This window comes from Ornithorhynchus anatinus, chromosome 3 (genome assembly GCF_004115215.2).
Source record: "Ornithorhynchus anatinus isolate Pmale09 chromosome 3, mOrnAna1.pri.v4, whole genome shotgun sequence".
NCBI lineage: Eukaryota > Metazoa > Chordata > Mammalia > Monotremata > Ornithorhynchidae > Ornithorhynchus > Ornithorhynchus anatinus.
The window spans coordinates 111,930,397-111,953,254 of NC_041730.1; the positions used below are offsets into that span (position 1 = coordinate 111,930,397).

Consider the following 22,858-nt stretch of genomic DNA (forward strand, 5'->3'; position numbering starts at 1 on the left):
ACTATTGAATGAATGAATGAATGAATGAACTAGCTAAGTGACTGGCTGGAACTCCCTCCCTAGAACATAAGTTCATTGTGGGCAGGAAATGTGTCTGTTATATTGAACTCTCCCAAGCACTCAGTGCAGTATTCTGCAGTAAGAGTTCAATAAATACGTTTGACTGACTGACTCCCTCCTTACATCTGGTAGACCACTGACCTCCTCCATCTCCAAAGCCATTTTATTATCCCATTCCTTACCAAGAGACCTTCCCTGATTAATCTCTCATCCCCTGACCACTTCAGGACTTGTGGGTCACTCTCCCCAAAATCCAAGGAATCAATCAGTGAATCAATCGTATTTATTGAGAATACACCAATTCGCGATGTGTACGCCTGGACATTCATTCGTTCATTCAATCGTATTCATTGAACGCTTACTGTGTGCAGAACGCTGTACTAATCGCTTGGGAAAGTACAATATAAAAGATTTGGTAGAAGTGTTCCCTCCCCTCTCGGGAATGTACCCTGGAGAGTTTCCAGTACTCTACCAGTCTTGGCTTCGGGAGGGAGAGTCAAGCAGAGGCATAACAGCTCCATTCTTAGCTTGGCCAGTGGCTAGCAAGTGGAAGGCGATCTGCTACAAGTCGAAACTCACCCGTGCTGGGCAGCAGTGGCATGGGACAGAGTCGAGGGTGAAGACTCAAGTTTACTGGGTGGAAGAAGGTAATGATAAACCACTTCCGGATTTTTACCGAGAAAGCTCTATGGACGCACTACCGGTTCAATTGCAGATGGAAGTGGGGCGTTCTGGAAGAGATGTGTCTATGGAGTCGCTGTGGGTCGGAGATGATTTGACAGTGTAAGAGAAGAGATATGTTCCCTGCCCACACCGAACTTACATGTCCCTCTAGACTGTAAGCTCCTCGTGAGCAGAGAACGTGTCTCTGTATTGTTATATTGTACTCTCTCAAGGGCTTAGTACAGTGCTCTGCATACAGGAAGCGCTCAATGAATATGATTGAACGAGTGCATGAATGTCCATGCATGCACGTTGTTAAATTCTGCTGTTGCCCTTTGCTTGTAATTTATTTCAATTTCTTTCTACCCCACTAAAGATTCCTCCTTCAGGGGAGGGATCATATCTACTGTCTCTGTTGTGCTTTCCCAAGTACTAAATACAGTACTCTGCACACTGTAAACCCTCAGTTAATACTATTGATTGAAAATGATAATAACAATAATAATAATTATGGTACTTGTTAAGCACTTACTATGTGCCAATCACTCTTCTAAGAGCTGGGGTAGGTACAAAGTAATCGGGTTGTCCCATGTGGGGCTCAAACTCTCAATCCCCATTTTACAGATGAGGTAACTGAGGCCCTGAGAAATGAAGTCCAAGGTCACACAGCCGACAAGTGGCCGAGCTGGAATTAGAATCCATGACCTGGACTCCTATGCCATGTTGCTTCTCTAAAACAAAACACCCAGGAGAATCAAAGTTCCTAATAATAATAAATGTGGTAACTGTTAAGTGCTTAGTCTATGCCAAGTGCTGGGGTAATAATGATAGTAATAATTATAATAATTATGGTATTTATAAGTGCTAACTGTGTGCCAGGCACTGTACTAACCGCTGGGGTAGATACAAGCAAATTGGGTTGGATTCAGTCCCTGTCCCATGTGGGATTCACAGACTCAATCCCCGTTTTATAGATGAGGTAACTGAGGCAAAGAGAAATAAAATAACTTGCCCAAGGTCACACAGCAGACAAATGGTGGAGCCGGGATTGGAACCCATGACCTTCTGACTTCCAGGCCCGTGCTCGATGGAGGATAGTCAGGTCCCACATGGGGCTCATAGCATAAGTAGGTGGGAGAATAGATATTGAATCCCCAGTTTGCAGATGAGGGAACTGAGGCATAGAGAAGTGAAGTGACTTGCACAAGATCACACACCAATTAATAATAATGTTGGTATTTGTTAAGCGCTTACTATGTGCCGAGCACTGTTCTAAGCGCTGGGGTAGACATAGGGGAATCAGGTTGTCCCACGTGGGGCTCACAGTCTTCATCCCCATTTTACAGATGAGGGAACTGAGGCACAGAGAAGTTAAGTGACTTGCCCACAGTCACACAGCCGACAAGTGGCAGAGCTGGGATTCAAACTCATGAGCCCTGACTCCAAAGCCCATGCTCTTTCCACTGAGCCACGCTGCTTCTCCAAAGTGGTGGAGGCAGGATTAGAACCCAGGGCCTCTGACTCCCAGGCTCGTGCTCTTTCCACTAGGCCATGTGCTTCAGCCCTAGCAACATCATGCACAGTCCCACGAAGTGTCAGGTTGGGGAATGAATGTTGATTTTGCTGAAAGAGAACCAGAAGAAATGAATTCCAGAAGCCAAGTGTCTCATATCAAACCACAAGCATCTCCTGCTCTGGATTCTCTTGTGTTTGAAAGTCTTCTATTTGGGTCTGGACATACGCACTCTGGCAACAGGTAGGGGATGGATCCCAGACCGAGTACATGTTATTTTAGGGTATTTCCAAGGCGAAAGAGAAGCAGCATGGCGTAGTGGATAGAACACGGGCCTGGGAGTCAGAAGGTCATGGGTTCTATTTCCGGGTTTGCCACTTGTCTGCTGTGTGACCTTGGCGAAGTCACATCACTCCTCTGGGCCTCAGTTACCTCATCTGGAAAATGGGGATCATGATTGTGAGCCCCACATGAGACAGGGACTGTGTCCAACCCACTATCCTTGTATCCACCCAGTGCTTAGTACAGTGCCTGGCACACTGGACCCGCTTAACAGATACCATAATCATGATTGTGCTCATCTTGGAATTGTGGAATCCTGAAGGCTCCTGTTCCATTTCTGGAAAATCTTGTTTCATGCTGTCGAGTAGCATCCGACCCATAGCAACTCATAGCGACTCATCTCTCCCAAAATTCATTCAATAGTATTTACTGAGCACTTACTATATGCAGAGCACTGTATGCCCCACTGCCATCTGCATTCGTGCCGGTAAGTGTATCCATAGATTTTTCTGGGTAAAAATCCAGAAGTGGTTTACCATCGCATCCTTCCAATGCAGTCAACTTGAGTCTCCGCCCTCGACTCTCTCCCTTGCCGCTGCTGCCCAGCACAGGTGAGTTTTGACTTGTAGCAGATTGCCTTCAACTCACTAGCCGCTGCCCAAGCTAGGAATGGACCGGGTAGGCCTCTGCTTGACTCTCCCTCCCGGAGTTGAGAGTTGTAGAGTACTGGAAATTCTACTGGAGTACTGGAGAGGGGGCTGTAAAATCAGGAAACTTATTTTCCACTGAACTCTTGATGGTTATAATTGATGATACGTGCACTGCTGCCCATAACCTTTCAGGGGTCAGAGTAGGTCAATGCGTACTCTTCTGCTCATCCCTTACTCTCTCTCACCGCCTGTGTTTCACTCTTCTGCCCCGGGGCGTGAGGAGATTTGCGATGTTAATGCTGAATTTGGACCCATTTCTATTCAGCCTTCAAGCCCCCCCTGGATATCTCTAATGAAATAACCAATTCGCATGCAGAAGAATTCAGGAGAACCTAGTACATAGATCGACACTTTCGGGCATCAATGGGATGTATTATCCCAGTGTGGTTAAGCATTATTGCACTTCCTCGCTTGCTTTTCTGGAAAGATGGAAATTGGCTTTTCAAACTATTTAGTTAATTGGGAGCTGCTGAGTTTAATTTCAAAGTCTTGTCTTTTGGAACGGTTTTACATTGAAAAAGTGAAAAGTGAAATGTAATATTGACAAATTTGACTGCCGCAGCCACGGTTTGGCTTTCTATATTAGTGACAGCAGCTGGAGAACATCAGTAAGTTTTCCCACTAATTCTCCATTTCCTTTTCGGCATTAACATAGAGCTATTTGTTCTGCCTCCCACTCTAGCGCCTGACAACATAAATTACCTCTTTCTATGCTGCTCCATCCCCTGACCCGACTTGGCCCCTCGCCACAGTGCTCTGCAAACAGTAAGCGCTTAATAAATACGCCTGAATGAAGGAACCATGGGCCGGCCTCATGGGGGAAGGTTTAAGAAATGAATTTCAAGGCGTAATTCATTCATTCATTCGGTTGTATTTATTAAGCGCTTACTGTGTGCGGAGCACTGTACTAAGCGCTCGGGGGAGCACGATACAACAATAAATGGACACATTCCCTGCCCACAACGAGCTTACAGTCTAGAAGGAGCTTGCTGAGGGGCAGTGTGGCCTAGCGGAAAGAGCCCGGGCCTGGGAGTCAGAGGACCTGGGCTCTAATCCCGGCTCTGCCAGTTGCTTGCTGGGTGACCTTGGGTAAGTCGCTTCACTTCTCTGTGCCTCAGATTCCTCATCTGTGAAATGGGGATTAAATGCCGACTTTTTCTTCGTCAGGTTGTGAGCCCCCTGTGGGACAGGGACTGTGAAGAGAGAAGCAATATAGTCCAGTGAATGAGCACACGCCGGGAGTCAGAGGTGAGGGGTTCTAATCCCAGCTTTGCCACTTATCAGCTGTGTGACTTTGGGCAAGTGACTTAACTTCTCTGTGCCTTGGTTAAGACTTTGAGCCCCACGTAGGACAACCTGCTTACCTTGTATCTACCCCAGCGCTTAGAACAGTGCTTGGCATATAGTAAGCACTTAACAAATATCATTATTATTATTAGCTTGTATTTACCTCAGGACTTATTACAATCCTCTGGACTGTAAGCTCACTGTGGGCAGGCATTGTGTCTGCCAACTCTGTTGTAGCGTACTCTCCCAACTGTTTAGTGCAGTGGTCTGCATGTAGTAAGTGCTCAACAAAAACCATTGATGATGATGATGGTGATGAAGGTGGTGATGATGCCTGGCACACAGTAAGCACTTGTCTTATGCCATCGACATAAGCGACACCATGAACACATCTGTCCGAGAATGCCCTGTTCTCCATCTGCAATCGTTCTGGTAGTGGATCCAGAGAGTTTTCTTGGTAAAAATCCGCAAGTGGTTTACCACTGCTCCTTCTGGGCAGTAAACCTAAGTCTCTGCCCTTGACTCTCTCCCATGTCACTGCCCAGCACAGGGGAGTTTTGACTTGTAGCAGATTGCCTTCCACTGGCTTACCGCGGCCCAAGCTAGGAATATAATGGGTAGGCCTCTGCTTGACTCTCCCTCCTATAGACGAAGCTGATAGAGTATTGGCAACTCTCCAGGTGCGACCCTGAGAGGGGAAACCACTTAACAGATACCATTGAAAAGACAGCCTTTTCTTTTGTATTGCATACTTTTTTGACTTCTCATTCAATCGCTTTACCTAATGCCTTTTTAACTGCACAGATGTATGGGAATCCTTAATTTAATTGCATTCGGTTTATTCAAGATTAACTGTTGGAAATTGTACCAATAAGAAATTTTAAAAGTTACCCTGACAAGGATATTTGCTTGTATTTGACTTTTTTCGGAGATTTTAAAGGGATCCAAAGCTTATTTAAAATGATTTCACCTACAATTTTGTTTTACTGTTGATCACTTTAAGAGATAGTTCATTGGTTTGCTAAGTAATGGTTATTTAAAATACATTTAATATACTTCAACACCAAAATGATAATGACTGGGGGCATTTGAACGCCATGAAATAATTTAGCATGATAGTAATTGCGGTATTTATTAAGTGCTTCCTATGTGCCAAGCACTGATGTAAACACTGGGGTAGATAAAATGCAATCAGATCAGAAACAGTCCCTATTCTTAACTCAAAAGAGTGTTGCACATGGCAGCTGGATTGAAGACACATTCAGTAATTGGCTCAAAGACAGGATGTGACTCATTCAAATTAATCATTTAGTTAAGTTTTTATTAACCTATATATAGTTCCATAACTACAAGCAGGGTGGTTTATGCAAAAGCCACCTAGAACTGCAGGAAACAAGTTTCCAAACTCCACAGTGATCTGATAAGCCGATCTGTGGGTTACTGTTTTCCATATCAGGATTGACTTCCTTTCCTCAAATCCAGGGCAACCTAAACCCATAGAGTAATGGATAATATTAAAGAATATAATAAAATATTTATTTCTCCATGGGGACCGGTCCCTTTTTAATCTAGCGTTGTGATAGCATCATCAATTTATCTGTCTCCCCGTCTAGACTGTAAGCTCCTTGAGGGCAGGAATCGGATCTATATGTGTATATATATATAAACCCACTTTTGCACTTTTAAAGAAACCTTCTGAGAAAACATAAAAAGTCACACTTTTTCTTTTGAAGGGCATATCGTAAGGGTGAAGTATAAAGTTCTCGAGGATTTTTTTTTTAAAGAAAGGACTCTAACCAGAAGCACAAGGAATTCACAGTCTCTTGAGGTACTTGCATGATAACGGTTTAACCTGTAGCAGTTGGGAGAACCATTCCACTAGTGGAAGCGGGGTAGAAGCCCTCCTGCCTCTCCTGGTCTCGCCTTTTGGGAGAGGGAAGAGATGAACCATTTTTATTGTCCACTATAATTGTAGACTGTAAGCTCCTTGTGGGCAGGGAACATGGTTACCAATTCTATTGTATTTCACTCTCCTAGATGCTTAGTACAGTCCTCTGAATACAGTAAGTGCTCAAAAAATACCATCGTTTGATGGATTGATTACTCTCCACCTCTTAACTGTCAGCTTATTGTGGGCAGGGAATGTGTCGGTCATATTGTTGTGTTGTGCTCTTCCAAGCGCTTCATAAAGTGCTCTGCACACAGTAAGCGCTTGATAAATATGATTGATCGATTGATTTTCCCTTCTCCCAAACATCACCCTCAGTGACCATCCTTCCCCTACCAGCTCTTTGGTCTGCCTCCCAGCCTCAGTTGCCGGTGACGTCAGGGAGACCAAACCTTTACTGATGTCAGGGGCATAGGCACCCCCTTTCACTTCCTCCAGGAACTAGTAGTAATAGAAGTCAGATTGTCGTGGTAATGAAATATTCGTTTTTAATATTATTGTTATTATAGTACTTGTAAGTGCTTACTATAATTAATAATTATGGCATTTGTTAAGCCACTTACTATGTGCCAGGCTCTGTGCTAAGCACTGGGGTGGATACAAGCAAATCAGGTTGGACACAGTCCTTATCTTGAATGGGGCTACCGATCTCAATCCCCATTTTACAGCTGCGGTAACTGAGGCCCAGAGAAGTGAAATGACTTGCCCAAGGTCACAATGCAGACAAGTGGTGGAGGCAGGATTAGAACCCATGACCTTCAGACTCCCAGCCCTGTGCTCTGTCCACTACGTCATGCTCCTTCTCACTATATGTCAGTGCTACTTGAAAGTGCTGGGATAGATACTTCATTCTTATTTATTGAGCGCTTACTCTGTGCAGAACACTGTGCTAAGCCCTTGGAAGAGTACACTATAACAATAAGATATAATAAAATGTAAAATAATCCAGTCGGTCCCAGTCCCAGTCCCACGTGGGGCTCACAATCTAAGCGGGGAGGGAGAACAGGCATTTTATCCCCACTTTACAAATGAGGAAACTGAGGCCCAGAGAAGTGAAGTGACTTGCCCAAGGTCACACAGCAGGAAAGTGGCAAAGGCAGGATTAGGACCCAGGTCCTCTGCACTCTCTCCATTAGGACAGAGAAGCAGCGTGGCTCAGTGGAAAGAGCACAGGCTTTGGAGGCAGAGGTCAAGGGTTCGAATCCCGGCTCGGCCACTTGTCAACTGTGTGACTTTGGGCAAGTCACTTCACTTCTCGGTGCCTCAGTTCCCTCATCTGTAAAATGGGGATGAAGACTGTGAGCCCCACGTGGGACAACCTCATTCCCCTGTGTCGACCCCAGCGCTTAGAACAGCGCTCGGCACATAGTAAGCGCTTAACAAATACCACCATTATTATACTCCTGAAAAAGCCTACTAAATGCCATGCACTCTTCTAATCCCTTGAGAAGGGTAATTAAAGCACAAGACACGTCCCCTGCCCACAGGGAGCTGACGCTTCATTGGAGAACTATGTTGCTTGAATGCCGACCCTTGCCCTTTCAGCTTCCAGTTTTTCTTTTGCTGATTCATTCATTCAATCGTATTTATTGAGTGCTTACCGTGTGCAGAGCGCTGTACTAAGCGTTTGGAAAGTACAATTCGGTGATAAATAATATATTCCCACCATAAGTGTGGGCATGGCAGAGGGTATTAATATGTTCTTAGGCCACCAGAGTTGAGCAATATTGTGAGCAATTTTTGCTCTACTGACTTACACTAGGTCTTTATACTCTTAAGAGCCTCTTGAGAAAGGTACTTCTAAAATAAAAAAAAGGTTTTAAAAAGTATAATCTGGTGGCTTGGAAATAATGCATCTTGAGGGGATTTTCACCCCATTCTAATTCCAGGGGCAGTCTTCTCAAAACAAAAGTACTACCTTATATATATATGAATATTGTTATATATGAATGTGCCTTTAACTTTAAAAATGTAAAACAAAAAAAACTTGGCTTTTCATTCACTCATTTTTCAGTACTTATTGAGCCCTTTACTGTAATTAGAGTACTCTTTTAATTTAGTTAGCAGAATGCCTAGTGGAAAGATCACAGGTCCGGGAGTTGGAGGCACTGGGTTCTAATCCCCACTCCTCCACCTATCTGCTGTGTGACCTTGGGCAAGTCACTTTATTTCTCTGTGTCTCAGCTTCCTCATCTGCAAAATGAGGATTAAGACTGTGAGTCCTATGTGGGACAGGGACTGTGTCCAAACCCATCATCTCATATCTACCCCAGCGCTTAGTACAGTGCCTGGCACATAGTAAGCGCCTAAGAAATACCACAGTTACTATTATTGGTTAGGTGTGAAATTTGTAGGCAAGGCAGTGTTGTCTAGGGGAAAAAGCACAGGAAAGAGTTCCACCAGCTCCACTGCTTGTCTTCTGTATGACTTTGGGCAAGTCACTTAACTTCTCTGCGTCTCAGTTACCGCATCTGTAACCTGTTTAGACTGAACCTACCCCAGCACTTAGAACAGGATTTGACACGTAATAAGGACTTAACAAATAAGATGATTATTATCATTAATGATAATTGTGAGTCCTGTGGTCAGTCTAGTCTCTTGAATTTGCAATCTACCCCAGCATCTAGCACATAGTCTACCATTGCAGCAAGGCCTAGTGGCCGTGCGTGGGCCTGGTAGTCAGAAGGACCTGAGTTCTAATTCCAGCTTTTCCACTTATCTGCTGTGTAACCTCAGGCAAGTCACTTCACTTCTCTGTATCTCAGTTACCTCATCTGTGAAAAGGAGGTTAAGACTGTGAGCCCCATGTGGGACAGGGACTGTGTCCAACCTGATTAGACTCTACCTACCCCAGCACTTAGAACAGTGCTTGACACATAGTAAGTGCTTAACAAATGCCATCATTATTAAGTGCCTTCTAGGTGCCAAGCATTGTGTTAAATTCTGGGTTAGATACAAACGTAACAGATTGGATGCAGCTCTTGTTCCACATAAGGTTCATTCATTCATTCATTCAATAGTATTTATTGAGTATTTTCTGTGTGCACAGCACTGTACTAAGCGCTTAGGAGAGTGCAATATAACAATAAACAGATACATTTATAACAATAAACAGATACATTCCCTGCTTATAACGAGTTTACAATCTAGAGGGGGAGACAGACATTAATATAAATCAGTAAATTACAGCTATGTACATAAGAGCTTTGGGGCTGGGAAGAGGGATGAACAAAGGGAACAAGTCAGGGCGATGCAGAAGGGAGTGGGAGAAGAGGAAAGGAGGGCTTAGTCGGAAGCTTTCTTGGAGGAGATGTGCCCTCAATAAGGCTTTGAAGAGGCTGAGAGTAATTGTCTGTTGGATTTGAGGAGGGAGGGCGTTCCAGGCCAGAGGCAGGATGTGGGCAAGGGGTCGGCAGCGAGATGCACGGCATCGAGGCACAGTGAAAAGGTTAGCGCTAGAGGAGTGAAGTGTGTGAGCTGGCTTGTAGTTGTAGGTTCACAGTCCAGGTGCTTGGGAGCCAACAATACAAACAGGAAACAGTAAAGGCCCCTGGTTTTGAGGCGCTTACACAATCTACTGAAAAACCAACAACTGGTCAGCCATTTAAATTAATCAATTAATCAATGGTATTTTCTGAGTGCCTATTCTCTGCAGAGCACCGTACTAAGCACTTGGGAGAGTACGACACCATGGAGAGGGTAGACATGACCCTGCCTCAGATGAGTTTACAGTCCAGAGGGGGAGACAGACATTAAAATGAATTACCACTAGCAGGGAATGGCAGGGTATAAGACTAGATACACAAATACTGTGGGGTAATTGTCAGAAATGATGACAGACGAGGAAGACTGTAAGGCCAACAAAAGTCCCATTTCACTATGGAGGGGAGAGGGATAATGGGAGGGCTGGGAAGTCCACTGCGGAGCTGAGTGACAGAGGGCAATTAAATGATAATAATAAGAATTACTATTATGGTATTTGTTAAACACTTACTCTGTGCCAAGCACTGTTCTAAGCATTGGGGTAGATACAAGGTAAGCAGGTTGGACAGAGTCCCTGGCCCTCATGGAGCTCACAGTCTTAATCCCCATTTTACAGAAGAGGGAACTGAGGCACAGAGGAAGTGAAGTGACGTTCCTAGAGTCACGCAGCAGACAAGTGGCAGAGATGGGATTAGAACCCAGGTCCTTGACTCCCAGGTTTGGGCTCTATCCATTTGGCCACACAGCTTCTCGCTAGGCTATGCTGCTTAAAGCGGCAGCCCTGAAAGTTCATGCCTTCTGCAATCTCACAAAAGCGTTGCTCTCCAGCCTGGAACGCCGTCCCCCTCCATATATGGCCGACCAACACTCTCCCCACCTTCAAAGCCTTATTAACATCACATCTCCTCCAAGAGGCCTGCCCCAATTAAGCTCACCTCCCCCGGCTCCCTCTCCCTTCTGCGTTGTCTGCGTAGTTGGATCTGTGATCTTCGGGCACTTCGTATTTGCCCCACCCTCGACCCTACAGCACTTATATACGCATCCACAAATTATGGATTATAAATTATTTATTTTTATTAATATCTAGCTCCCTCTCTAGACTGTAAACTCTTAGTGGGCCGGGAACGTGTCTACCAACTCGGTGGCATTGTACTCTCCCAAGTGCGTAGTACGGTGCTCAGCCGATATTAAGTGCTCAATAAGTACGATCGATTGCTGGATGATGAAAAGGCTTCTTGCTGGACATCAGCACTGGAAAAACATCCAGAGAGCCGGCACTGACACTGGCTGAGCTCAACAGCTGCTGTTTACCTTCATCATTATTCCCCTTGGCACGATGATTCTGGGCAAGTCGGCCCGCTTGAGGGTATTATTTTTATGTTTGTATATTTGCCTTGGTGTGACTGTGTCCGTATATATCTGTATGAGTGTGAATCAGTGTGACTAGGTACATTTGAATGTGAATATGTGAATCTTCATTTGTGCTCATCTACATGTGTATCTTGAATACTTGTGATTTTTTTTTCCAAAAAACTTCCACATCATTTCTCATTTTATTCTCACAATAACCCGCAAATTAAGAAGAGACGATATTAGTTTCTCCGCTTTACAAGTGAGTCAGCCCATCGATCATATTTATTGAGCACTTACTATGGGCGGAGCACTCTACTCTGAACTTGGGAGAATCTGCTTGGAGAAGCAACGTGGCTTCGTGGAAAGAGCACGGATTTGGGAGCCAGAGGTCGTGGGTTCTAATCCCAGCTCTGCCACATATCTGCTGTGTGACCTTGGGCAAGTCACTTCACTTCTCTGTGCCTCAGTTACCTGATCTGTAAAATGGGGATTGGAATTGTGAGCCCCACGTGGGACAGGGACTGTGTCCAACTCAATTTGCCTGTATCCTCCCCAGCACTTAGTACAGTGTCTTGTACATAGGAAGCACTTAATAATCTCTCCGCAGCTTAACCTTCTTTTCCCCCCATTTCCCTCTGCTCCTCCCCCTCTACCTTCCCATCCCCTCAGCACTGTACTCGTCCGCTCAACTGTATATATTTTCATTACCCTATTTATTTTGTTAATGAAATGTACATCGCCTTGATTCTATTTAGTTGCCATTGTTTTTATGAGATGTTCTTCCCCTCGACTCTATTTATCGCCATCGTTCTCGTCCGTCCGTCTCCCCCGATTAGACCGTAAGCCCGTCAAACGGCAGGGACTGTCTCTATCTGTTGCCGACTTGTTCAGTCCAAGTGCTTAGTACAGTGCTCTGCACATAGTAAGCGCTCAATAAATACTATTGAATGAATGAATGAAAATACCATAATTATTATTATGATTATTACAGTATTACAATATAACAGACATATTCCCTGCCCACAGTTAGCTTACAGTCTAGAGGGAACTGAGATCCAAAGTGGCTAAATGACTTACCCAAGATCACAGAGCAGGCCAGTGAAAGAGTCGGGATTGAAAAACAGATTTACTGATATCCGGACCTAATGATGATTATGGCACTAATTGAGCACTTACTTGGTACTTACTTGAGTGCTTAACAAGTACCCTATATTATCTGCCAAGGACTCTACTAAGGGCTGGTAGAGATAGAAAGTAATCAAGGAAGTATTCAACCGTGGTTTACTGAGTGATGATGGATTAATGATTTCTACTGCCATTGAGCGTTTTATTCTGTTTTGTTTTTAATGGTATAGGTTAAGCACTTAGTATGTGCCAGGCACTGCACTAAGCATTGGGGAGAGGGAGGCCTTCCCAGACTGAGCTCCCCTTTTCCCTCTGCTCCCTCTACCCACCCCCTTCACCTCGCCGCAGCTAAACCCTCTTCCCCCCCCCTTCCCTCTGTTCCTCCCCCTCTTCCCCCCCTTTCCCTCTGCTCCTCCCCCTCTCTCGTCCCATCCCCTCAGCTCTGTACTCGTCCGCTCAACTGTATATATCTTCATCACCCTATTTATTTTGTTTAATGAGATGTACATCACCCTGATTCTATTTATTTGCTATTGTTTTAACGAGATGTTTCTTCCCCTCGACTCTATTTATCGCCATTGTTCTTGTCTGTCCGTCTCCCCCGATTAGACTGTAAGCCCGTCAAAGGGCAGGGACTGTCTCTATCTGTTGCCGATTTGTACATTCCAAGCACTTAGTACAGTGCTCTGCACATAGTAAGCGCTCAATAAATACTATTGAATGAATAAGCACTAATCAGATTGGACCCAATCCCTCTCTCTCACGGGGCTCACAGTCCAAGTAGGAGGGTGAACAGGTATTGAATCGCCATTTTACAGAAGAGAAAACTGAGACAAGTGAAGTGACTTGCCCAAGGTCATCTGAATCTCAAGCCCCGGGCTCTTTGAACAGCTATTTCACAGGGCGTAAGGGCACAGGAGGTTCTCTCTCCAAGACAGTTGTTACACGTGGAAACTGTGTGGCCTAACGGCAAGAGCACGGGTTTGGGAGTCAGAGGTCGTGGGCTCTTATCCTGGCTCCCCCACTTGGCTGCTGTATGACCTTGGGCAAGTCACTTCACTTCTCTGTGCATCATTTACCTCATCTGTAAAATGGGGATTGAGGCTCTGAGCCCCCTGGGGGAAGGGGACTGTGTCTAACCTGATTGCCTCGCATCTACCCCAGTGTTTAGAAAAGTGCTTAGCACATAGTAAGAGCTTAACAGGTAACACAATTATGGGTCAAATCACATCATCTGCAGCATCATTTCCAAATAACGGGATTTGTCTGTGACTCGGCCTTACTGGTAGACTTTCTATGTCTCTATGCCTACCTGAAGCAGTGTAGTTTAGAGGAAAGAGCCCGGGCTTGGGAGTCAGAGGTCATGGGTTCTAAGCCTGTTCTGCAGCTGGTCAGTTGTAATACCTTAGGCAAATCACTTCACTTCTCTGTGCCTCAACTGCCTCATCTGTGAAATGGGGATGAAGACTGTGAGCCCTAAGTGGGACAGCCTGATTACTTTGGATCTACCTCAGTGCTTAGAACAGTGCTTGGCACATAGCAGTTAACGAATACCAACATTATCATTATTATTACCCGTGCCCTGGTCCATGTCCCTGAACCTGTGTTTTATTAAGAATAATACTACTACTAATAATAATTGTGGCATTTGTTAAGCGCTTACTGTGTGCCAGGCTCCGTACTGAGCACTGTGACGGCTTCAAGCGGATGGGGTGGGACCCAGTCCCCGTTCCAGGTGGGGCACACGGTCTCGATCCCCATTTTCCAGATGAGGGAACTGAGGCCCAGAGAAGGGAAGTGACTCCCCAAAGGCCAGGCAGCAGCCAAGAGGGGGAGAATGTTTCGTCTTATAACCCCCGGCCCCGCTGAAGCAGGCTGTGGGGCGGCCGACGGCGGGTCGGGAAGAGGGCACGGGAGGGCACGGTGAGAGAAGCGGCGTGGCTTAGTGGAAAGAGCCCGGGCTTGGGAGTCGGAGCTCGTGGGTTCTAATCCCGCTCCGCCACTTTGCTGTGTGACCTTGGGCAAGTCACTTCACTTCTCTGGGCCTCAGTTACCTCATCTGGAAAAATGGGGATTAAAAAAAGCAAAAGGGAGCCCCAGGTGGGACGATCTGATGACCCTGTATCTACCCCAGCGTTTAGAACAGTGCTCTACACATAGTAAGCGCTTAACAAATACCACAAACAGAGCCAACACGGGAGGGCACGGGAGGGGCGGGGCTTCGGAGTCCGGCCACGCCCAATCAGGACAGGCCACGCCCACCGCACACAAACCACGCCCCCAGACCAGGCCACGCCCATGGGGGGGGGCCCACGTCCCCCTAGACCACGCCCACAGGGCAACCACGCCCCTTTAGACCACACCCATTGGTATAGACCACGCCCTCGCCAAGCCCCGCCCCTTCTGACCACGCCCCGCCCTACACGAACAAGCCACGCCCATCCCGACCAGGCCACGCCCATATATACTAGACCACGCCCCTCTCGGCCAGGCCCCGCCCCTCCAGTCCAGGCCACGCCCCCTAGCGTGGCTAGAGAAGCAGCGTGGCTCCGTGGAAAGAGCTTGGAAGTCAGAGGTCATGGGGGCGAATTCCGACTCCGCCCCTTGTCAGCTGTGTGACTGTGGGCAAGTCACTTCACTTCTCTGGGCCTCGGTTACCTTATCTGTAAAATGGGGATGAAGACTGTGAGCCTCACGTGGGACAACCTCATTCCCCTGTATCTCCCCCAGCGCTTAGAACAGTGCTCTGCACGTAGTAGGCGCTTAACAAATACCAACGTTATTATTACTGGCCAGACCCCGCCCACCCAGGCCGAGCCACGCCCCCTTCAGACCAGGCCACTCCCTCCCCGGACAGGCCACGCCCATCTCGGCCAGAGCCCCCAACCCCTTTGGTCCAGGCCACGCCCCCTAGTGGCCATTTTCCCCCCCGGCCAGGCCACGCCCCCTAGTGGCCATTCTCCGCTCACCCGGCCGGGCCACGGCCCCTAGTGGCCCTTCCCCGTCCACACCGGCCATGCCACGCCCCCTAGTGGCCATTCCCCGCCCACCCCAGCCAGGCCACGCCCCCTCGTGGCCATTCTCCGCCCACTCCGGCCAGGCCCCGCCGCCTAGTGTCCCTTCTCCGCCCCCCGACCAGGCCCCGCCCCCTAGTGGCCCTTCCCCGCCCACCCCGACCAGGCCCCGCCGCCTAGTGGCCCTTCCCCGCCCTCCCCGACCAGGCCACGCCCCCTAGCGGCCACTCCCCGCCCACCCCGACCGAGCCCCGCCGAGCCCTCCGGGCCCGACAGCGCCACCCCGCGGCCGGCGCCGCCCTCGCCCGGGCCTTCTTCCCTTCCCAGCCCGGGCCTCTTCCCGTCGGCGTCCCGGAGCGGCCCGGCGGCAGCCCGGGGAGGACGCGGTTTTGTCCGGGCGGGCGGGAGAAGCGGGGGGACGGACCGGGGGGAGGGGGCGGAGCCGGGGGCGGGGCCGGGGGCGGGGCCGGTCTCCCGCCTCGGGCCGGGGCCGGCGGGCCAGAGCCCCCTAGCGGTGGTTCCCCAGCCCCGACCCGGCCGGCCCCCGCCCCCGCCCCCCCCCCCCCCCCGGACCCGCCGCCGCCGCCGCGGAGCCGCACCGACCTCCTGCTCCGGACCCGCCGCCCCGCTCCCGCTCCCGCCCCCGTCCCCGCCCCCCAAGCCGCCCCCGCCGGGCTGCGGGATGGACGCCGCCCGCCCGGGGCCCGCACCGCCCCCGCCAACGCCCCCGCGGGAGGAGCGGGAGGAGGAGGAGGAGGAGGCGGAGGCGGAGGCAGGGCAGGAGGACCAGCAGGAGGAGGAGGCGGAGGGGGACGACGACGACGACGAAGCGCAGAAGCCAGAGAAGCCGCCGCCCCGCCCGACCGCCTGCGACACCGCGGCGTCCGGGGTAGGGCCGCCCCCCCCCCTCCCCGGGGACACCGGGGACACCGAGGCCGCCGGCCGGACGCGGCAACGAGACGCTCGGCTGCGCGCCGGACGGCCGGGGACCGTGGCGGGCGGCGCGGGACCGGCCGGGACGCCCCGCGGCCGTTCGAATCGGTGCGGGACCGTTGTTTCCCCACCGGATGGGCCGTTCGAAAAACGGGCGGTGGGGGGGGGGGCGTTCGGAACGGCCCCGGGGCGTTCACAAACGGGTGGAGGGTTGTGCGAAAACGGGCGAGGTGTGTTCGAAAACGGACGCGGGGGTTCGCAACGGCGCGGACCGTTTCGGGGGGGGGCGTTCGGAACGGCGTCGGGCCGTTTGGGGGCCGTTCGGAACGGCGCGAGACCGTCGGGTGGTCCGTTCGGAACGGCACGGAGACCGTTCGGAACGGCGCGGGACCGTTTGGGGTCCGTTCGGAACGGCTCGGGACCGTTCGGGGTCCGTTCGGAACGGCGCGGGACCGGTCGGGGACCGTCCGGAGCGGCGCGGGACCGTTCGGGGACCGTCCGGAGCGGCGCGGGACCGTTGGGGCCCCGTTGGGGCCAACCTCGGCTGAGCCGCGGCGCAGCCCCGTTCGCGGAGCCCCGCTCCGGGCCTGCCGAAGCCGCCGGGATTCCCCAGCTCAGGGAGAGACCGGGGGGAATCCTCGCCCCATCCAATCCTACAGACAGTTAGGGAGGTCACACGTTGAAACTGAAGTCATCTTCAAAGTACCGAGGCCTCGGGACCCGGGAGATTGGTGGTGGGGATGGGCTGGGGGGGTGGGGGAAGGCGGGGGTTCCGCGCTCGAATTTATTTTCAGGCCGGAATATCCAAAGAACGGCGATGACAGATTTATTTATTTTTTTCTGACGTAGCAGGAGCATCAGGCGTAAAAGTCATAGCTGTACAGGGGGTGTTTGTGTGGGGTGTTGTGTGTGTGTGTGTGTGTGTGTGTGTGTGTGTTGGGGATGGGGTTGGGAGGCTGGGGGGGGGGGGGCAGGTAACCAAAAAGGAAAATGCTTGAGCTCTCAGAGGGAAGGAGAATTTTTATTTTTCCCTATTCTTTTCTCCCTCCCCTCCCTGCACATTGCATCCTGCTATGTGGTGACTTACCACTTAATTATGACCTTTCCATTTCTATCAGGAAAGCAGGGAGTGGGTGCACCGCCGGCGGCATTATTTTATTTATTTATTTTATACGGAACAGACATGTGACTTTTTTTTTTTTGAGGCTTTTTTAGCCTGTAATCATGGAAAGCTGAATGTATCCAACTTTGACAGGAATGATTTCGCGAGCCGCGGTTTTTTCCCGGAGCGCTTAGTACATTGCTCTGCACGCAGTAAGAGCTCAGTAAATACGATTGAATGAATGAAAGAGGCTTCAAGCATTTCCGACAGTAGAATAGTGACTGACGTCATTGGATTCCCCTCGTTTTAATTTTTGAGGTTTTAAGTACTGTCTTATCTAGCCTTATTAAGATTTCAGTTAATAAATGACATCTGTTGAGTGCTTACTGCGTGTAAAGCTCTGTACTGAGTTCTTGGGAGAGTACAGTGCAAGAGAGTAGGTAATTCGTGAAGCGTTTCATATTTTGATATCGATGCTATTGATGCCCGTTTACTTGTTTTGATGCTTGTCTCCACCCTTCTAGACTGTGAGCCCATTGTGGGCAGGGATTGTCTCTCTTTACTAGGGAATTGTAGTTCCCAAGCGCTTAGTACAGTGCTCTGCATACAGTAAGCGCCCAATAAATACGATTGAATGAATGAATGAATAATAATTGTGGTTTTTAAGTGCTTGCTCTGTGCCAGGCACTGTACTAAGCATTGGGGTGGGAATACAAGACAAATCAGGTTGGACACAGTCCATGTCCCACACGGGGCTCACAGTCTCAATCCCCATTTTACAGATGAGGTAACTGAGGCACAGAGAAGTGAAGTGACTTGCACAGCAGACAAGCAGTGGACCCGGGATTAGAACCTCCGACCTTCCAACTCCCAGGTCCGGGCTCTCTTCACTTCACCCTGTTGTTTCTCCACTTCTGCCCACAAGGAGCTTACAAACTAGAGGGAGAGATAGACATTAAAATAAATTAGAACTGGAAGTGTACATAAGTGTTCTGTGGATGGGTATAGGTGATGAACATTCCCCACCACACGTACATTTTATTAGTATATTTCATAGATGTGATTAATAGCTAAGCTCACCTCGTTAAAGTGGTGACAAAGTATAACTTTTAGTTTCTTTTGGTCACTGCACTTTCTCAAAATGAGCACAGAATCATAGGCAGGAAAACTCTGCTTGGTTTTTTTGAAGTACGGGTCTGAGAGAAAGTATCCTCTTGAGTGAAATCTGCCCAAAGTACTTAAAGGAGAATTTTGAGGAAGAGCTAATTGGATGGCTAATTGTGAAACCTTTAATGAAATGGTATACCCAGAATAAATGAACCTTCCCAGCACTCACTAGAAAGTGTAGAGAATCACTTGAACATTGGCCTCTCTGTCACTCATCTCCTGTCGAGCCTTGAGCCCCTGCAAGGAGGACTCTGTGTGTGTGTGTGTGTGTGTGTGTGTGTGTGTGTGTGTGTGTGTGTGTGTGTGTGTGTGTGTGTGTGTGGCCGGGGGAAGAGGATAAAAGGAGAGAGACTGAGGGGAGGGAAGGACATGACCGTCTGGGAAGGGAGATTTTCACGTGTTCTTTTCTCTCCGCAGTCATTCCATCTTACCCCTCCCCCCTTCTTGTCTCTCCTGTCCATTTCCCCCCACTTTTCTCCCCAGCAGACCGTGTCCTTTCCCTCCTTTGCAAGCCAAGCCCAGGCTGGATGTGACCCAAAGGGCTCACACTCCGCTTAGGAGGCCCATGAGTCATAGACAATAACATTAAGTGCAAAGCTCCCCGCTAACCTTAGGGACTTTGACATCGAAGGCACATCTCCTCCAAGAAGCCTTCCTTGACTAAGTCCACCTCTCCTCTTTTCCACTCCCTTCTGCACCGCTCTTACTTGCTCCTTCCTTCATCCTCCCTTCTATCCCCACAGCAGATATGGAGAAGCAGTGTGGCTCAGTGAAAAGAGTGTGGGCTTGGGGGTCAGAGGTCAGGGGTTCGAATCCCAGCTCTGCCACTTGTCAGCTGTGTGACTGTGGGCAAGTCACTTAACTTCTCTGTGCCTCAGTTACCTCATCTGTAAAATGGGGATTATCTGTGAGCCTCAAGTGGGACAAACTGATTACCCTGTATCTGCCCCAGCGCTTAGAACAGTGCTCTGCACATAGTAAACGCTTAACAAATACCAACATTGTTATATGTCTATATCTGTACATATCTGTAATTTATTTATTTAAATTAATGTCGTCTCCCCCTCTAGTCTGTGAGCTCCTTATGGGCAGGAATGTGCCTGTTATTATATTGTACTCTCCCAAGCTCTTCGTGCAGTGCTTTGCACACAGTAAGCTCTCAATAAATACGATTGAATGAATGAATGAATTGATTTCTACCTGATAATCACCTAAAAGGCACAGGAGATGACAGACACACAGAAAAAAGTCAACAATTAATGTTATCAGAACAGATATATTCAGATATTTTATATGTACAGTTCTTGGGCACCTCAGTGCTCCATGTTTTTATGGTATTTGTTGAGCGTTTACTATGGTGTCAGTGTTCTAAGCGCTGAGGTAGTTAAAAGTCAATCAGGTTGGTCACAGTTCCTGTCCTGCATGGGTCCCACAGTCCAAGTAGAGGAAGAATAGGGGAACTGAGGCACAGAGAAGTTAGTGACACACCCAAGGTCAAACAACAGGTAAGGGCAGAGCTGGGATTAGAACCCAGGTCCTCTGATTCCCATTCCCATGCTCTTTCCACCTGGCCATGCTGCTTCAGTCAGACTTTAGTGAGGAACAGATTCAACCTCTCCCCAATTGTCATTTTGGGTAGGTGGTTTCTTCTCTGCTCCTCCAGTGATGGGGTGGAGGGGCTTCTTCGTTCTGGCAGGTGGAGAGGGAGGGGTCACATCAGGTCCCAGACGGACCTCTGGGGGTCCTCTTGGACCCAGGAACGCTGATGGTGGGAGCCCTGTGTTGGCAGCTTCCACCTGCCTCGGATTTGAAAGGGATGGCGAGCCTTTGTTTTGGGCTTCCTCTGGCCCACTGGTGGGGGTGGTTGCAGTTCCCCGAAAAGACGACCGCGTCTTCATGCAAAAGGATGGCCCCTGTGTCCGGCTTGGATTCCCCCTTGGTAGGCACTCAAGGGGACCGTAACTCTTTCCGCACCTAAAGGCGAGATTGGATCCTCTTGCGCCCAGCGGGGTTTTGGGCTAGGGGCAGACCCAGGCCCAAGCTTTCAGCCAGGGGAAGACTTTACCATCTCTAACTCTTCCCATGCCTGACTTAGCCGTGCTTTTGCTTCGCATGACTCTGTTTTTCTAATAATAATAATCATGATGGTATTTGTTAAGCCCTCACTCTGTGCCAGGCGCTGTACTAAGCGCTGGGAAGGATACAAGCAAATCGGGTTGGACACAGTCCCGGTCCCATGTGGGACTCATCGTCTCAATCCCCATTTTATTCATTCAATTCAGTCATTCAATTGTATTTTTTGAGCTCTTACAGTGTACAGAACACTGTATTAAGTGCTTAGCACTGTATGAGGAGGCAACTGAGGCATAGAGAAGTGAAGTGATTTGCCCAAGGTCACCCAGCTGACAACTGGAAGAGCAGGGATTAGAACCATGACCTTCTGATTCTCAGGTCCTGAGAATCAGAAGGTCCTGGATCTATCCATTATGCCATGGTGCTTTTCTCTGTGTCCTCTGATTTTCTCCTCACCTGGCTTCCCTATTCATTCATTCATTCATTCATTCATTCATTCGTATTTATTGAGCGCTTACTATGTGCAGAGCACTGTACTAAGCGCTTGGAATGTACAAATCAGCAACAGATAGAGATAATCCCTGCCCAACAACGGGCTCACAGTCCTTCATGCATGACCCTTTCTGACCTTCCCATTATCTTCATTCTATTACTGTAGGCAGAAAACATGCCTAACAGCTCAGCTATATTGTACTCTCCCAAGCGCACAGTACAGTACTCTGCATACAGTAAGCGTTCAGTAAATATGATTGATTGCTTCCTATCTGCTTCCCCTTACTCTCCTCTCTTCCTGCCTACTTACTCCATCTCTAGACTGTAAAGTCACTGTGGGCCGGGAGTATGTCTACCAATTCTCTTGTACTGTACTCTTCGAAATGCTTAGTACAGTGCTCTGCACACAATATGGATTCAATAAGTACGACTGATTGATTGCTTCCTATCTGCTTCCTCTTACCCTGATAGAGCCCGGGCCTAGGAGTCAGAAGGACATGCGTTCTAATCCCCACTCTACCATCCATCTGCTCTGTGACCTTGGGCAAGTCACTTAACTTCTCTGGGCTCAGTTATTTCCATCAGTCAATCATTTTTATCGAGTGCTTGCCATGTGCATGGCAATGTGCTAAGTGGGAGAGTATAACACAACTGTATAACAGACACGTTCCCTGCCCACCACAAGCTTACAGTCTAGAGGGAACTTCATTGGTAAAATGGGGATTAAGTCTATGAGTCCCATGTGGGACCTGGACTGTGTCCAACCTGATTATCTTGTATCTACCCCAGCGTTGTATCTACCCCAGTGCTTAATAGAGTGCCTGGCACATAGTAAGTGCTTAACAAATAGCTTTAAAAAAACCAAAACTCTAGACTGCAAACTCATTGTGGAGAAGGAACATGTCTACCAACTCACTTGTATTGTACTCTCCCAAGCACTCAGTACAGTGCTCTGCAGTGAATGACTGATGAGAACCTGAACTTTTCGGGCCCATGTTTAGCAATCCTGAAGCAGCATGGCTTCGTGGCTAGCGCACAGGCCTGAGAGTCAGAGGATCTTGGTTCTAATCCTGCCAATTGCTTTCTGTGTGACTTTGGGCAAGTCACTTAACTTCTCATTGCCTCAGTTTCCTCCTCTGTAAAGTGGAGATTCAGTACCTGTTATCCCTTTTACTTAATTGTCCCCTCTCGTACACAGCAGCAGTTCAAGCTTTCATAATACAAAAAATCACTTTGTGAAAGTAGCCAGTCTGGTAATAATCATTTTCTCTGTGTGAGTGTCCGCCTGAAAGAGATGGGAGGCCTCCAGACAGGAGGCACACCCTTACTCCACGGGCTCCCCTTTTTACTCCTCCACAGAGGAAGGATTCCACTAGATGCCCTGTGGCAGCAAAAAGACAGAAAAGACCACCTCGTAATAGTCATGGACTACGTCCGACCTAATTAACTCGTACCTATCCCAGGGCTTAGAGCAGTGTTTGACCATAGTAAGTGTTTAGCCAATACTGTAAAGCAATAAAAATGTAAAAAAGAGGTACTCCATAGAGAAGAGCTAAAGCAGTAGGAGGTGACTGGGATGGACAGGGAGAAGGTTAGGGGATAGTAAAGGTGCCTAGTGGATCATCCCTAGAGGATGTTTTGTCCTATTACTAA

General features: G+C 48.6%; 1 protein-coding gene across 1 annotated transcript in view; it reads left to right on the forward strand.

Annotated features, from left to right (window-relative positions):
• Positions 1 to 367: 367 nt before the first annotated feature.
• The window catches only part of HECTD2 (HECT domain E3 ubiquitin protein ligase 2), a 96,143-nt gene continuing 73,652 nt past the window's right edge, over positions 368 to 22,858 (forward strand). Inside the window, exons 1-2 of the mRNA XM_039911327.1 lie at positions 368 to 371; positions 16,224 to 16,327. Of these exons, the coding sequence (XP_039767261.1) occupies positions 368 to 371; positions 16,224 to 16,327 (108 nt within the window). The remainder of the gene's footprint in view (positions 372 to 16,223; positions 16,328 to 22,858) is intronic.